Here is a 17,552-nt window from a genome sequence, read left to right on the forward strand (position 1 = left end):
GTATTTTTAGGTGATCACTGTCCCCCAGATGGCTACCGATCTGTAGGTCCCCTACTATGTCATCCCCCATTGCCAATACCAGATCCAGTAAGGCATTCCCCCTAGTGGGACCATGTACCTCCTGCGTCAGGTGGAGGTCCTGTACACAGGTTAGAAACCTGTTGTATTGTAGCAACTAAAGGTCCTAGTCAGGATCTGAGCCTCATTTTGCTCAGTATTGTCCATGTTATCAAAACACTGTCCCTACTGCCAAGAAATTGAGGAAATGTAAGGAAACAACACTGAAATAACAACACTGACATTAAGCACTGGTCACAACACACCAGCTGCACTGCCATTGCCAAATGTTTGCAGGTATCATGGCAAAAGGGGAAGTTACATTTCATGGATGTGCTGTTCATATATTTTCAACGTGCTCTTCAGGTACAGAGATAAATCTACAGAATTTAGATTTTAATCCCCATAGTGCAGAGGAGTCTTAATCAGCAATTTTGGAGCAGCTCATTTTAAGGATGGCAACAAATGCAAACCGAGAGGCAAACTTCCATGCAGTTTGAGGTGTAGCAAGTTGTGTGTATATGGGTCCCAGGTTTTCTTTTGGGCCTGTCTCTGGTACTTATCTGACTCCCAGGGAGAGAAATCCCAATATTCTTTATGCCACAGTGATCAGCAGGGGATCTGGGACACTTCATTCTTTTTTCAGGAATGTCTTGCAGTCAAAGATGATTGTATTTCAGGATTGTCTTATCTGTGGGTCTGAAGATGGCTGACAAGACCAATCCAGGATCAACAAACTCTGTTGCAACTTGGGCATGTGTTTGTGTGGGGGATGGTGGCTCTGGATTCTTGATTTGGTCTGCGACACGCAGTTTCTGCTACTCCTACTTTTCTGACTCCTATCATCATTGCAAGATTTCACAGTATTGAGATCTTTGCAGCAGACTTTTTCTTCATTTGGGATACTCTTGGGTGATAGTATCCCACAAAGTGATGTTGATGTTGCATTTTTTCAAGTTGGCCTTGAGGACAATCTTGAAGCACTTTCTCTGCCCTCCTCTTAAGCATACGTCTTGACTGAGCTGGAAGAATAGAACTTGCTTCAGGAGTCTGGAGTCAGACATCTGGATGATGTGGCTGGCACACTGAGTTGTTGTTAGATGGTCATCCTCTCAATACTTGTGATGTTTGTTTGCAAGAGGATGCTAACATTGGTGCATTTGTCTTCCCACTAGATTCGAAGGATCTTCCACAGGCAACATTGATGGTACTTCTCCAATGACTTGAGGTGTCTCTTGCATATTGTACACATCTCAGCTCCAAAGAGCATGGTGGGGATCAATGGCTTAATTAACCATGAACTTGGTTTTGGATCTGATGTCATGGTCTTTGAACACCCATTTCCTCAGGCATCCAAAGGCTGCATTTACACATTTGAGGTGATGTTGGATTTCTTCATCAAAGTCAGCCTTCTGCAAGAGATGCCTTCCAAGGTATGGAAATACTCAACATTCTCCAAAGCCTCACTGTGAATCTGAATTACCAGAACTGGGGACTGTTCATTAGGAGCTAGTTGGTGGAGGACTTCAGTCTTCTGAATGTTAAGCGTCAATCCCATTTTCTTGTATGCCTTGGTAAAGATATCAATGATAAAGGTCTGCTGCTGAGGGAACAAAGACTACAGCATCATCAACATACTGGAGCTTGATAATGGGGGTTAGGGTGGTTTTGGTTTTGCCTCAGAGTCAACTGAAATCAAACAGCTTACCATCCATTCGGTAGTTTAGTTCCACTTCAACTGGAAGCTTGTTGGTGGTCAGACATAACATTGTGGTAAGGAATATGGAGAAGAGTGTTGGAGCAATGATGCAGCCTAACTCCTGTCTTAACCTCAAAGGGATCTATCTGTGCTATATCCATTACTGAGAATCACCGCTTGCATGGCATCATGGAGCAGGCAAAGAATAGTAACAAATTTTGGTGGGCATCTGTACTTCGGAAGGGTCTTCCACAACACTTCTTGGTTGATGGAGTTGGAGTCTTTTGTGAGGTCAAAGGAAGCTATGTAGAGAGGTTTATGGTGCTCCTGGCATTTTTCCTGCAGCTGGCATGCTGTAAAGATTTCATCAGTTGTGCCGCTTGATGCCCTGCACCCACACTGAGATTCTAGGAGGAGCTCTTCAGCAAATGGAAGGAGATGATTCAGGAGGGTTCCTGCAATGAACTTTCCTGTGGTGTACAGCAAGGTGAACTCTCTGTAATTTCCACAGTCAGACTTGTCTCCTTTCTTGAAGACTGTCACAATCAAGGCACCCCTGAGTTCATCTGGGATTTCATCATTATTCCAAATCCTTAGGATGAGGGCATAAAGCTGTGATGTGAGCTCCTCCAAGCCCCCCACTTGAAGATTTTGCCAGGGATTCCGTCAGCTCCAGATACCTCTGGAGCATCTGGGACCCTTACACTGCACCACTATGTAAAATCAGACAGACAGTTCATCAGGCAGGCCATAAGGATAGAACAGGTAGGACTTCAGTCACACAGGCTGTATAAGGACAGATTCAGTGCTACATCACTTGAAAGACCCACCCCAACAAAGGCAACCCAAAACGTCCCTCAGCATATATTAGATCTGTTCTGCCTTACAGCAGTCTTTCCTTGGCTGCCTAAGGGTTAACACCCTAGTAAGCTCACTGCTATGTAATAAGTAAGGGCTTTCATTTGCCTACTTAAGATTTAAGTAGGGAAACTCAAAATGTATTCTTTTATCAAAGCAAGGGAAAGGAGGGTTTTTTGTGTGTTCTTTTCTCTATTCCTCAAGCAGAGGTATTGTTAAATTCCTCGTTTTGCTGGTCCAAAAATGTCAGCTGTTTACTCCTCTGTGCATAGCTGAGGCTCACTGTAGTCATAGCAATGAAAGAGTATATAGAGAAAATTCCATGCTGCTTCAGTGAAGTATTTCCTATATTAAAACTTGCTGTGGAAGATAAAGCCTGCAGTGTTGTCCTTGCCCATTTTTCTACCATTGTGCTAGTCACTCATTATATATACTGCTAAGTGCAAAGGAATTCAAACAACTACTTTCTTAGAGGAAAAACAAATTCCATGCAAGACTGTATCTGATTATCATATTCTTTAAAAAACTTTGAGGGCTTTAAAAAAATAATTTTAGGTAATAAGAATGAGAAGCTTAGCAGAACTGAAGTGATAAAACAAGAAGGATTAGAAGACATATAAATACTTATTTAACTCGTGGTAATAATTCGTGGTACTTAATTTATTACTTAAATACGTCTGCCTATTTTGCTGAACTGGACCCATAGTGCAGTACTTAATGAAGGCCCATGTATTATTCTGGACTTATAATGTAAGTCCAGAATGTTATGTCAAGTAGTACCTTTCTCTATAATTGTGATGGTTTCTGAGGAACCCCTTGAGCAGTATGGCAGGGATTGGCAACCTACAGCTCACAGAACCTTGTATCCAGGACTTCAATGGCATTCTGTAGCAGCAGACACCTTCTGTGGACAGTCTCTTCCTCCTGCCACAGGGAGAAGTGCCAGCTGTGGGCACTTTCCTTGTGTCTCCAGGGATAGGAGTGGTGGAGATGGCAGGGTCCTAGCACCCCCCTCCATCTCTGAGGGCGGGGGGGAGGGTCATTCTGGCCCACAGCTGGAAAATGTTGCCTATCCCTGCAACAGGGTGTCACTGAATACTACCTTAATCTTTGTGTAAACAAAACCATATTGGATTTTGCCAAAAGGACAGCTCTCCCAGCTCTTCGTTATTTTAAAAATCAGCCAGATTTTTTTGTTTTCTATCATGATCATCTCAGATGTCATACATTGTCTGTAACCCAATTTTTTTTCCTCTCTCTGTGTCCATGTACACCAGGAATCATGTTTCTGTTGCACTGGACTCCCACATCACAATTTTTTAGGCCAGAACATGCCAAGACTGCAGCTACACAGGTCCACTGGATAAGTTTCCCATCCTGTGGGAAATACAAGAGCTACCAAGGTTAATACAGTCAGTAGCAGACAGACAGGGATCCTCCATTTGTGGGCAATATTTATGCACAGAATGGATTTTTGTAGAATAACCCTGAAGATAAGCACTGCCCAACAAGCTTGCAGATTCAGAGAACACCAGCTGTCATACTACAATCAGAAGAGACTCAGACCCTAATTTATTTAAGTACTAGCATATGAATCATCCCATTGGCTCACATGCTTAAATCAGGCATGTGTTTTGAGTGCCCTGCTGAATTAATGTCTAAGTACTTCATATCCACTGCACCATTAACGTTCAGTTGGCTTATGCATTCCACTCTACCACACCAGATTTGACCTTTGAAAAAGGGTCATATCAATGTTTATTCTTCCCACAAATATAAATTAGATGTAAGAATTCAGACTTCCACCTTCAGTTTCCTCTGCGCAAAAAATGAAGTTTATTTTCTACCTATGGGGACATTTTACCATCTTTAATTTTCCGTGAGCCTGTGGAAGGATGTGTATACCCAAAAGCTTGCAGAAAAAGATACTTTTTTTGATTTCTTAGTGGTCTAATAAAAGGTACCATCTCTGAACCAAGAGTTCTATAGTTTTGTATTTATTTTTGTCTCAGATCAACACGGCTACCAAATACATCCCTTGACTTTCTATGGCAGATAAGTTTCTTTGCATAAATCCAATATTTTTTATTAGACCAACTCAGATAGTTGAGAAAATTCTTCTTAGCAAGCTTTGGTTTCATCTCAATTTACATTTTAACTGACTGGCTTTCTTGCATATGTACTGGCTTCTAGATGCTTTACCACTCCATCCAGGAAGAGCACAGACCATCTGCAGACTCTTCCTCAGCCTGACAAAGGGTGTTTGTGCCTGAAAGCGTGCCAAGAAAATTTTTTCTAACAACTGAGTTGGTCTAATAAAAGATATTGGATTTACCCAAAGAACCTTGTCTGCCTATGTCCTTAGACCAACATGGCTACAACCTACACCCCTGACTTTCTATTAGATTTGGGCCTCAGTCCCAGTTATTTTGAAAACTTAATTGCAACACTCCACATAGAAAGATTCCATCCAGTGCCCACTGAAATAAAAAAGTTAAGGCTCCCATCTATTTGAAAGGGCTTTGAATCAGGCACTAAATAAGAACTACTTCCAAATGTAAAGTTACAAAGAACGGTATCTGTGGGGCAACTGCCAGCCTACATCCATGTGCTGAGTGGGCTGCTGTCTTCTGTTTACCATGGAGGCTTACTTCACATACAGGATAAATTGGACATCTTAAAGTGATTTAATCCACAATTATTCTTCTTGAATAACAAAAACAACTTTAGATTTATAACTTATTTCCTAGATCAGAATCAGGAAGAATGATGTTCATTTATTCATGTGAGCCATGACCAAAACATAATGTTCATACAGAGTGCATCTGATGATTGCAACAAGACCTCCTTTTTCCCCTCCCTTTAGTCTTAATCCTCCAAGGTACAAGCACTTTGGCCCTAATCTACCATAACACTTAAAGCATATTCTTAGTTTTAAACCCTTTGGATGAACCATTTGTGTACTATAAAGTTCAGCATATGATTAAGTGCTTTTCTGGATCATGGCAAAAAGTATTGCACAACTGAGTCACTAGGACCTAATATAGATTTCAGTTGTGTCAATGGAAACACTCCCATTGCCCCCAGTAGGTTTTGGATGAGATCATTATACAAAGACTTATCTTTCTGATCGAGGCAGTTGTTGTGACAGTATAGCATGTGGTTATTATGCTGTAACCCCTATGCCCAAATGCTTCCATCCTTTTGCCGTTAGAAATCTGTGTTAGTGCCATCAGCATTTTAAATCATTGTTTGGACTTGTCAAATGACTTCTGTGCATCACCAGAAAATATACACCTATATTTTATTGCACAATGGGTTTCACATTGCAGGCAAGAAATGCAATGAAACAATACTATAAAGCATGGAAGTTCAAAATACAGCCCAGGCCATCCTTTCTCTGTAAAGGAAGAGGAAGACCTATGCATCAACTGGAAATTTTTAGTGCTGGTAAATTCATAAAGGAAAGTAATAATACTTGTACTTTCTAGTGTCTTCATTTTGAAAGGCATATTATATTTCATGTTTTGAGGGTTAAACTAACTAGAGATGAGACTTCACCTAATGCTGAGTTGTCACAACTTCCTAGAAAGCATCTAAAGCTGGTAAGTATTAAAACTGGGTATAAGCAGGTCACTCTCCCAGTTTCCATCTCTAAGCCAGTTCACTCTACATTCAGGATTTCCAGCGACCTCTCCCCACAGTAAACAAAAAACCAAACCAAAACCAGCTGCCTTCCTTCAGATTTTGAGAGGGACAACCCAAGCACTGTATTTCTCCTTCAGCACCACAGGCTCCTGTTCTCCCTTGTACTGTACTTCTGGAGAATTTAACCCTCCCTGTAGCTTCACCCTCACTTCCCAGTCAACAGGTGCAGCTGTATCCCAGCCTCCCAGCTAGTCAGACTAATAACTGTTAACTATTAAGGGTGAGTGAAGTGGGCCCTATTTGATTCAGATTTGGATGTGGCCCGAATCAGGGACAGCGATTCGATTTGTTGATTTGGATCATTATCCCTGATTTGATTCAGCCAAATCTGAATCTGAAGATTCAATGCTGATTTGGAGAAGCAGCAACTCAGACACAGATACATTTTTAAAAGTTTTTTCTACATACCTTGAGGTAGCAGGCGTGGCTTGGAAACGCTGCAATGCTGGGGCACATAGAACGTCCCACAGGAGTGCGGGGCCCTCCATGTTCTTGGTGGTGAACCTGGAAGTACTTCTGGTCCACTTCTGGGTCTGCCAGGGAGCATGCGGGTCCCCCCCACCCCCCCACACCTCCAGTGATCGGCCTCAGGGGGACCCCAGGTGTCCCCTCTAGACCCAGGAGGCATCAGTTGCTGAGCCAGGGGGTGTGGTGCGCTCCCCTGTGGACCTGGAAGGGGACCAGAAGTGCTTCTGGTCCACTTCTGGGTCTGCTGCCAAGCATGCTGGGGAGCCCCCCTTGCTTCATGCACTCCATGCACCCCAACATCATAGCACTCACGAGCTGCCTGCTACCTAGAAGTATGTAGAAAACATATTTAAAGCTATCTCTATGTCTGAATCTCCAAATCTTTCCAAATCTCTCTGAATTGATTCATAGAGATTAAAGGGTCCTCTGATTCTATTCAGATTCAAAAATTCAGCCACTGAAATGGGCAGAATCTCTGTTGAATCAAATCAGAGACCAAAGCTTCACACAGCCCTACTAACTATCTGCAGCTGACTTTTATTCCTCCTTACAATGGCACATTAACCTAGATGGGAATTAGGTCAGATCCAGTCTGAAAATACTTATGTTCCATCAAAGGTTTGAGGAAGGCCTGAGATATTAAAGCCTTAAGTCACCTAAAAAACTCATATTACCAACAGGTAAAGTGAGATACCAAAATCTCCATTCTGTCACCTTTATTCAGACTGAGCAACACCAAAACTTCTCATATAGCTCCATTCTTCCAGTTGCTACCTCCTCGATTCATGTAAGCTGCTAAAGTCAGCGCCCAAAAAGAGCTAGTGGCAGAGACAGACATCTAGCCAAATAACATGACACCAGTCCCAAGTTTTTGCCTCTGCTTTATAACAAACATCATCTATCTATTTATCAGTTAAGTCCATGAGCTGCCTAAATGCACAGAAACTTTCAGCCCCACTATTTACTTTGTAATGTAAAGATATGCCATTTAACTACATAAACACTGGGGCCTGCAGCAGCAAATCTTGAGACTGCTATTAGAAGACTTGAAAATAAGAGACCAAAAAAGCCCTGAAACTAACCCTAGTCATTTTCAAGGCGTCTAATAGTGGAACTGCTTCTGCCTTAGAAATGCCTAGAGCTAGTCAATACTACAATACCACTGCACTGTCAGCAGTTGAGATGGGTTATTCTGTACTTAATGAGCATTACTTACGTTAACTTCAGGCAAGTGTATAAACATGGGAATATCACTGACATGGAGTAAACTGTAATTTTAAAAAAATGTATGAAAATACATATGTAAATTAGATTCTGTTCTTGTGTTCCTGCAAAGTAACAAATGCGACTTTGTCCTGATGTTAAGTAATTGCGCTTAGATAGCTACATGACTTGCGCTTAGATAACTACGTGACTCTTACACCTGATCACTAATGCTTTCTATTTTATTTTATTTGGGCCTTGTTACACCTTATACTGTGAGCCACACAAATGCTGATCAGTTTAGTGCTAGCTTGGAGTTTGGAGCAGTCACACCTGAAGGCTAAATACCTTTTTGGACTGTCTCCCACCTGCACAGCTGCGACTTGCCACTAGAGGCCTGGTGAACAGGACCAGCTTCTATCCCTGTTCTATGGGCAGGGGTGTGAGAGAAAGGTTCGGAGGGGGAGTGGGGGGCATGTAATTGTCAAATGTCACCTGCCTCCCCCAGACCTAGTACAGGTGCAGGCAGCATGCTGGTAGCTTGCCTCAAAGCTGTGCCTCTGCCTCCTCCTCCCTCGCCCGCACCTCTGCTCCCAACCAGCTCTGGCATGGCACTGGCTCTGCTGCCCAGCCCGACAAGGCACTAACAGCTCCATCACTGCCTGGCCTGGGAGCATTGCACCATGTCACCCCACTGGTTTCCCCCCAGAAATGTCACCTGCCTCCCAGCATACTGGTGGCTTGCCACAATGAGGCAGTGCCTCCCCCTTCCTCCCCTCCCCCCACCAGGGCTGCTAAATCCTCCCACCAACCATGGCATGGTGCTGTGAGAGGAAACCAGCAGGGCGGTCAGTGATGGAGGTGTCAGCACCTCACCAGGCAGGGCAGCAGTGCCAAAGATCCCCCCATGCAGCGCCCTGTGCATCCTTGCTGCTGTCCCATGCAACCTTCCTCGGTCTCTTGTGCTGGGCCGTGCTCTGCCCACCCCACAGCAACATCCTGGCACACCAGCTCTAGCTTTCCATGCCTTTGGCCCCATCACTCTCCACTGGCCCTGACCTGCCTCAAGTGGTTGCCATTTTCAGCCGCGTGCAGAAACACCACGTGCAAGACAGGCCACTGCATCCAGTCCTTCAGTATCCTGGGATACCAGAGGACTTCATTTTGAGCGGTACAGTTGCAAGGAGTGGCCATGGAACAGGAGCATGTATATGCGGATCAGAGATGATCCTGCGCTTGGAGTAATGTAACTCTGAGTCGCATGAGTGCTTTAAGCCACTTAACCCCTGGATTGGCCTTACTTTAACTCCTTTAAAAGCTTCAGAAGCTGCCTAAAATGACAATGTAACAAGGCCCTTTGTCTGTACTGAGCAAATCTAAGGTAATGAACCCTAGAAGCTAGAGAAACAATTGAGGCTCTTTGTTAGGCTGCACTATAGTTAGAGACTAATTGTTCCCTGAGAGAAGAGAGGTTTTCATCAATTAGTGGATTTGTTCCCTGTTGACTACAATAAAAAAAATGTTGACATTAAGGAATTAAAAACAGTTAATTAAAAACTGTTAATTAATTAAACAGTTAATTAAAAACAGGAATGAAAAACAAGAAGGCCCCAACATGTATCTCTACCACTATTTTGAGTGCATGGTAGCTACAATGCTTTTTGCAAGTTATAATACCAAAACAAATACAACGGTCAATGTAAGCCCTTGTTTCCTTGGTGTGTGACCTAATTTGCCTGGAAATCTTCTTTATGGTTTTTGATGTTTAAACACAATTATTTACATGTAAAATAATTCTAAAGCCTAACTGACAGGAGAGAGTATCTGGAAATTTGAGGCACTGAAATTTTCCAGCTACAAAAATTAACTAGAATCTGTTACAGCCATGACCTGCCCTAGTCAGTGTCTCAGATGGGGCAGGGCCCAGGAACTGAATGTAGGTGTTACTTTAATAAATCTGGGAACGCAGAAGTACAGGATGAACACCACAGTGAATGAAACTTTGCAGGAGGCACAGAGCATGCAGGACTCAGACAATATGTTATATTTAAAACAGGTGAGTGTGGGTGTGTGGACGACAAAAGAGTGTGGGGGAGGACAAAGTAACTGCTGGGATAAAGCAGTTATAACCATTAAAATCGCACAAGACTGGACTGTTTGGGGAAGATCTGTGCCCGTTGGTATGTCCTCAAGTCTCATAGTCTCACCTCTCTTTATCAGGCAAGCATCTTCCAGTCACTGTACCCAATTCTTGAAATACTTTCAGACTTTCTTAGGGCTATAGTTTCTGAAAGGTTAACTTCCAAATCCCACTATGAGTTTATTATCATCATATTTTTCAGCTCTGAAAGATGAAGACTGTGGCTTTCTTCATTTGCCTTGTGGGATCATCTTTTGCTATCCCGGTAAGTCCTCATCATTCTAGTCCTAGTATGCATTTCAATGTTCAAATATGCATTTGAGGTCACTAGTTTCTGCAGTATCCCCATGACCTGTTTAAGATTTTGTTATATGCAAATTTTAATCCCATTTTCTATTTTCTAGACCTATCCCTTAATGTACAAACTTGGAATCCGTGGACAGAAAAATACAGAAAAGGTATTTTCATTATTTAATCACCATACCATAATATACAATACTGAGCTCTAACATATGACACTCCTGTATTTGTCTGCAAGTTCATGTAAGTAAGAAAATAGATTTGATTCTTATGTGAATTATTGTGAAACTCCATGCAATGAACATGTCATTGAGCCAGTGATGAAAAAAGACCACAAGTATGAAGCAGAAAGATCATAAGATCTCTAATTCCTCTGGAGAAATTCTCAGAATTCATTTGTATATTTAAGCATAATTCTAATATTATAAAAGCCTTAGTCTGTCTGTCTGTAATGCTTTATTCACACTCTGATTGGTTGTCTGAAACAACCAGTCAGAGTGATTCAAGAGCATTCCAGATAGGAGATGGTGGTGGCGGCAGCACAGGATGCTGGCCGAGGGGGACGGAGGGGGTGGCAGGGTAAGGTTCGTCTCCCGCACCGCTCTTGGGAGATGGCGGCAGCGTGGGGTGGTGGGTGGCGGTGCTCTGTCCCCAACCCATCATTCCTGATGGGCAATTGCCTAGTATAATTTGCTGTATAATTATTCTAGGAAAAAACTGATCAAACCAATGATCAGCAGGGATCCTGGTTGTTTCCTCTGTTTAAAACTCACAAATTCTCTGATAAGAATCCCAAATTCTCTGATTAAAAACCCCAAAATCCACTTTTTTCCATGATTAGAATGAAACACCACTATATATATATAGGTATCAGTTGAACACAATGTTTTATTGATATTTTTACAATTTAAAAGCAATTTGGAAGCCTACCAGTGCCTCAATCATTATAATAATATAAATACCTACATATTTTGGCATTTGATTTTGGGTTGTTTATCATAGAACATCAGAACTATCCCTGCCCCTTCATTCACCAGGATGTAGGTCCAGCTGTGACTGCCACTGCCCCCCCTCCCACCCTGCCCTGCTTTGTGGCACTGAGCAGTCCTGATATGTTGGTTCCCTGTCCCTGCCCATGCCAGTGACCCTCACTCCTGACCCACAGGCTTCTGGCCCTGCTGGTGCCCATCACTCCCAACTCACAGCCGCCCATCCCCTGGCCTTGCCTGGGCTCCTCATTCCTAACCCACATCCCCCTGGCCCTGCTGGTACCCATCACTCCCCACTCACAGCCCACCCCCCCAGCCCTGCTGGTGCCCCTGACTCATAATCCATAGCCCCCTGTCCCTCCCAGAGGTGAGGCCCAGCTGCCAGGGCTATGGGACTAGGGAACAGGGCCAGGGTCTCAGCCCCTGCCCACCCCCCCAGTAGTGCCCAAGTCCTGACTGCCATCTGAGGGAGGCTGTGGCTGCTACAGCTGAAGTGGAGCGTGGAGACAGGCTCCTCCTCTCCCCCAGCAAACAGCACGGCCAGAGCAGAGCCCGCGGGAGAGGGCATATGCAGGCTTCCCACTGCGGGCTCAGGGTTCCCTGCCCTGCTGCCCTCCCACAGCTCCATCTTGCTTTCCAACCAGGCCCCGCAGCCACTCATTCCTGCCCCAGACCCAGGTCCCATGCACCATCCTAGCTGGGTAATGCCACTCCTGCCCCACTTCCTCCCTCTCTCCCTCCCTCCCTCATCTTGGGGGCCTCAATCTGCCCTTACCACCCCATAGACTTACCTGGAGGGGAGCTGCAGGAGCTGCTCTCTGTGGTGCCTGGCTCCCACATGCATGTGTGCACGCACAGATGCATATGACACCCCTGCCTTATTGCCCTCCTCCCACTCCTGCCAGCCCCAAGCAGCCCCTTGCAAGCTGGAACTCTGCCAGCTGGAACTCTGCCAGCCTGCAAGGGGAAACCTGCTGTTTCCTGCATTTTTTCCTTAAAAGCAGGGAAATCTGCATTTTTCCACATTTTCCCATGCTGAATGGAAAACCCAGATCCCTGGTGGTCAGATACCAGCCACTTGATCCATATTCCATTAGCAAGATGGGAGATTTTGTCCCAGTGTTGATGGTTCACCGTAAGCAACTCCATAGTTCAGATTCTCAAACACATTGTGACAGTTGCTGTAATTTTGGTCGAAGAGCTTTTATTGAACAATGACTAATCTGAAGAAAGGTAGAACACAGCTGTTGAGCTGGATGGTTGACTTGAATGGATCTATGCCAGTTCAAACCAACTGAGGACATGCTCCATGCTTTCATGTGCAGTGATGGACCCAAGTCAAACTGTTCATTTCTACTCTCCTCTCCCTATGCTCCCATCTTGAACTTTGGTGGTTAAAATAAAACACAGTCTGGATCATAGATAACTGGTGAAGCTGTGTAAAAACAAAACTCAGCCAGCACTTTATAGAAGAAAGTGAAAAATCAAGTCTCTTTTCACTACCTCTTGGCATGAAAAGTTATATACTATGCCTACCAGCTCTTAAGATAAGTTACAGGGCATTGTATATTGAGATCTGCCTTATTCTAGGTGCTATCAAAGGCTTTTTTTAAAAAGCCTTGTTATTTCAAAGTTAAAGTATCCATTAAAACATTTTAAAATACAACAATTTTTTTTTTCAGACAGATTTCAGAATGATACTAGATAATTCACAGCCGACAGCCATCTCCCAGAAACAACACATGGAAAAGACATCTGCAGCAAGACAAAATGTTGCAGTATCAATGGTGGATGATCCACTAGTTGCAAACAAACATGAAACATTTATAGCAAGCCATTTATCTAATAGTAGCCCATTACAGGTAAATTGCTTAAAGTGGTTATCCGTTGACATGTTAAGTTGTCAAACAGTTTAAGTTTTCAAAAGAAGATTGAAAGTTAACCAGATCACAAATGTACAACTGCCTTTATGGAGAGTAAATATTGGGTACTAAAAGGTTTTTTAATTTCGTGAAAATGGCAGAACAAGAACTAATGTTTGGACACTTAAGTCAGGCTCATTAGAAATAAGCCACAAATTTTTAATAGTATAGGTGCTTAGTGATCAGAACACACTTTTAGAATATGTGGAAGATTCTCCATTTCTTGATGTCTTCATCTCAAGATGGGATGTCTTTGTGAAAGATATTCTTTAGCCAAACATGTTTGGCTCAATGAAAATGTAATGAGTAAAACCTAAGGGGCTATGATATGCAGGAGGAAACTCAAACTCCAGGAGAATATGAACCGATATAATAAAAAGCTTCCCATAATGCTTCTTTAAACAATGCAAAGTCAAAAATATAAGTGTTGTAATTACTAATGTGCAAAAACAGTTAATGACATCATTAAAAATTGTAGCAGTTCAATCTTGAGATATTTTCAATATACAAATTTTGCTTTTCACTTTTGCAACCCTTTCCAATGAAAATGTGCAAATATATATTGAGATTTAATTTTCAGTTTGTAGTGTTTGACTCAAAATAGTATTATATTTGAGTGAAAATGGACTTGCTTTCCACCAATAAAAAAAAATTAGGATTGTAAATGTCAGTGAGAATATTTAGTGCAGACTCTGTTGTTTCAAAGGAAACACTGAATAAGAAGGAAATGGTTATACATTGTTTTGATATCACTTGACCTTTTAATCATGTTTTCACTCTGGAGAAGAGAAGACCAAAGTGGGATTTGATAACAGTCTTCAAATACCTGAAAGGCGATTATAGGGAGGATGAAGATAGGTTTTCTTCTGTGGCTGTAGGAGACAGGACTAGGAACGATGGCCTCAAAATACAGTAGGGGAAATTTAGGTTGCAGATTAGGAGGAACTTGATGACTATGTCAAGCACTAGAACAGGCTATCTAATGAAACTGTGGAATTTCCATCTTCAGAAGCTTTCAAGAGCCGATTAGATAGATACTTGGCTGGGATGGTTTAGTCAGGGATGCTTTGTACTCATGAGGTCCCTTCCAGTGCTACGTTTCTATGATCCTATGACCTTACAAATGTAATACACAGATGGCAAACATAGTACCAACTAAATATTTTTAATCTTGTTATATCTAGGTCCATTCCAAAGTGGTCCTGATACTTACTCACATTGACAGGAAAGTTTTACCAATATTCTAAGCACCATCCAAATGAGTAATCCCACTGAAAGTTCTAAATGGAATTAGGGTCAAGTCCTCTGCTTTTAATTAGTGACAAGAGAAACCAATAGCCTGCAGGTCTGTTCAGAAAAACATCAAGATTCCTGAACATTCCCTGGCTTCTCATAGTTTTCCAGTGGCCACTGACTGCACAAAGATAACAGAAGGGGTTTTCCTATTACACAGTTGATAACTGGGAATAACAGCCATCTTAAATCTCCCCTCATGACCACTCAGCTTCTTCCTTTTCCCTAAGTGTTAAGTGATAGCAGATAGGTGGGATTTTTAAACTGTATTTGTTTTCATCTTAAACAAGTTCCGATGCTGTCTCAGTTTAGTGGAAGGCAGAAGCCTCAGATAAGTAGGATTTTAACTCGGCTATTAGGCTCACCCCCCAGTTCAAAACTTTGGCTCCCAAACATACTTAGCCCTTTTCCTTTTAAAGCTTGAACCTTTTTCAATGACATCAACAGTTTTACCACTGACTTTACTGGGTAAAGGATAAGCCCCCAGTGTACCCTGTGATGCTCACTGCTGTTTGTTTTTTTTCCCATCGTGTTGCTGTTGCTATCAGATTAAATAGGATTCCTGTTAACTGAGCCAGGAAGCACAATAGGAGACAGATAGGCTGATCCTGAAATAAGAATGGAAATAATTGTGATAATACTTATCACTAATTAAATACTTGGCTAAGCAACATTCTGAGTGTCTAGATGTTTAGACTCTCTGAATCTGATGTTTGTTCAAAAAAAATCAAAAGTTGTGGAAGTTTTCCCAACTTTCCTCTTTTCTCATTGCTAACACAATATTTATTTTCTGGGGTAACTAATACTTACTGAAGCCAATGTTTTCAATTCCAGCTGCCAAAAGTTCAATATTTGATACTTAAACTGAGATTCCAAAAAAAACTAATGGAGTTATAGCCATTCAACTCCTATCAAATTGTGATACAAATTGCACACCTAATCCTATGAAAATTGTTTGGAAATTCCAGGCCTAAATAAATGTACATTCATTGTCAGACCTCTTGGCCATCCACAAACTTCACTGACTTCACAAATCATTCCGTCTCCATACAGGGACGAATTTCATCCTGTGTACTGACCAAGTGAAAAGAGTATATTACATAGCAACTTGGAAATGCAGTTGTAAAACAAACTATTTATTTGTCTATTCAATAAATATGCATTTTTGTTTGGAAGGTTCAAGATTCTTCTTCTGAAACTTCAGAGAAGGAACACTCAGAGCCTGAGCTGTATTTGAACAAGGACAGTCTGCTCCCACTTCAAGGTAGTCATGAGAAGGAGGAGCAGGCATTGATGGTATCTGGTGAACCCAAGGTGAAGCACAGGACTGTTAAAAGACAGGAAAGAAGTAGTAGCAAACATCACAGGAAAAGTGGCCTAGAGGGTATTAGTTTACAGCATATTGGTCCAACCTTGGCTTCTGACATTCAGTGGAGTGATTTTGTGCATACTACGAGCAGCAAACAATCCACCAGTGAAAATTTTCAACTTGGGAAGGAGAAGAAGTATAGCAACATAGCTAGTCACCAAGGTCAGAATGGTGAGGAAAATCCAGCAGAGGATTTCACTCTTGTTCAAGAGCAAGGCGCATGGAAATACAATAAAAAGAGAGTTGCCGTATCAGAAAACAATAGTGAAAGTGATGAAGACATGGAGGAGGAGGCAACAGCAGAAGAGTGTAGTGAAATTGGCTATATAGACAGGGGCCAGAAAACTCATCTGACAATTCAAGAAGATCACTATGAAAACAAGCAAAACAATGATAACAGACAATCTGATGAAACTCTCAGAGATTCCAGCCAGCCCTTCCATATCACCAAGAGGCAGGACGCTGGTCAAGAAGAGGAGGAGAAGAATATGCAAGCAAGAGAAGAGGCAACTGTCTCATCAAGAATTACTAAACAAGATCAGAACATTGAATGGCAAGGCCAGAAGGATGAAGAAAGGCTCCAAGATGGTAACCAGAATACTACTAAGCATGAGGAAGTGGTAAGGAGAAAGTATATGGAGGCCCAAAGTATTGGTAACAATAATGATAATGCTGATAACAATTCTGATGCTGGTGGCAACACTGATGATTTTAACCAAAGCCAGAAAGGACCAGCCTACCAGGAGAGTGAAAGAATTCAGAGTAATGATCATGGAAGTATCAGTGCTGAGCAGCAGAGGGAGAGAGAGGAAGAAGACGGCAGTGTAGTTATTAATGAAACTGACAATAACCAACATATTGACATTAAACACTTCATAAATGTTGAGCAAGATTATTATAGCCATGAGCCAGCCAATTCTGACAGTGAGGAGCATGCAAAAATAGCCAGCCTTCTGCAGAATGCAAACACAATGGAATCTGAAGACAATGTAAGTGCCTTAAAACAAAATAGGGGAGATAAAAAACCCAAAGTTGTACTCAAACTTAAAGCACAGCAGTAGGCTATATCTTACATGTGGCCCCCAAAGAGAATTCTTAAAGGACAGCTCTCCTTCTCTGATGGCTGTAATGACATTGGAGGTCTTGTTCTTTATAATTTCCTTTGAGGTTACATTGCCTTCATTTTATATGTATTAACTATTATTTTTCCTAATATCTGCCAAATGAAGGTTTTTGCAATTAGTGAATTCAGATGCAGTTGTTACTAATTTATAGAGGAAGATATGGCCCACTTATAAGCAAATTCAAGCAGGTTTATTTCTCATTTTTAACACGTTTGTTACACTTTTATGTAAATTATCTATAGTCCCTCAGCTCCTGACAAAGAACAATGTGTAATCTTTATGGTCACAATTCCAGGCACGTTTATAAACTGTTAAGGCTAGATGTTCACTGATTTACAGCCACTGCAACATCATTTGACTTTCTAGGTTCACATCAGGTGCAAGTCAGCACAAAATTTTGCCTCCTAGGCCATGTCCATATA

The 17,552-nt window shown here is 42.1% G+C and overlaps 1 protein-coding gene across 3 annotated transcripts in view; it reads left to right on the forward strand.

Annotated features, from left to right (window-relative positions):
* Positions 1 to 17,552, forward strand: part of SPARCL1 (SPARC like 1) — a 37,742-nt gene that overhangs the window by 7,709 nt on the left and 12,481 nt on the right. Inside the window, exons 1-5 of one of the 3 annotated variants that reach the window (XM_019552804.1) lie at positions 5,955 to 6,064; positions 10,336 to 10,398; positions 10,538 to 10,591; positions 13,105 to 13,284; positions 15,814 to 16,995. In XM_019552804.1, coding sequence (XP_019408349.1) covers positions 10,345 to 10,398; positions 10,538 to 10,591; positions 13,105 to 13,284; positions 15,814 to 16,995 — 1,470 coding nt within the window. In that variant the 5' untranslated portion in view covers positions 5,955 to 6,064; positions 10,336 to 10,344. Of the gene's footprint in view, positions 1 to 5,954; positions 6,065 to 10,335; positions 10,399 to 10,537; positions 10,592 to 13,104; positions 13,285 to 15,813; positions 16,996 to 17,552 lie in introns of those variants that run through there. The other 2 variants (XM_019552803.1, XM_019552805.1) reach the window with 2 other exon arrangements.

The sequence above is a fragment of the Crocodylus porosus genome, unplaced genomic scaffold (genome assembly GCF_001723895.1).
Source record: "Crocodylus porosus isolate Cpor-Errol unplaced genomic scaffold, CroPor_comp1, whole genome shotgun sequence".
NCBI lineage: Eukaryota > Metazoa > Chordata > Crocodylia > Crocodylidae > Crocodylus > Crocodylus porosus.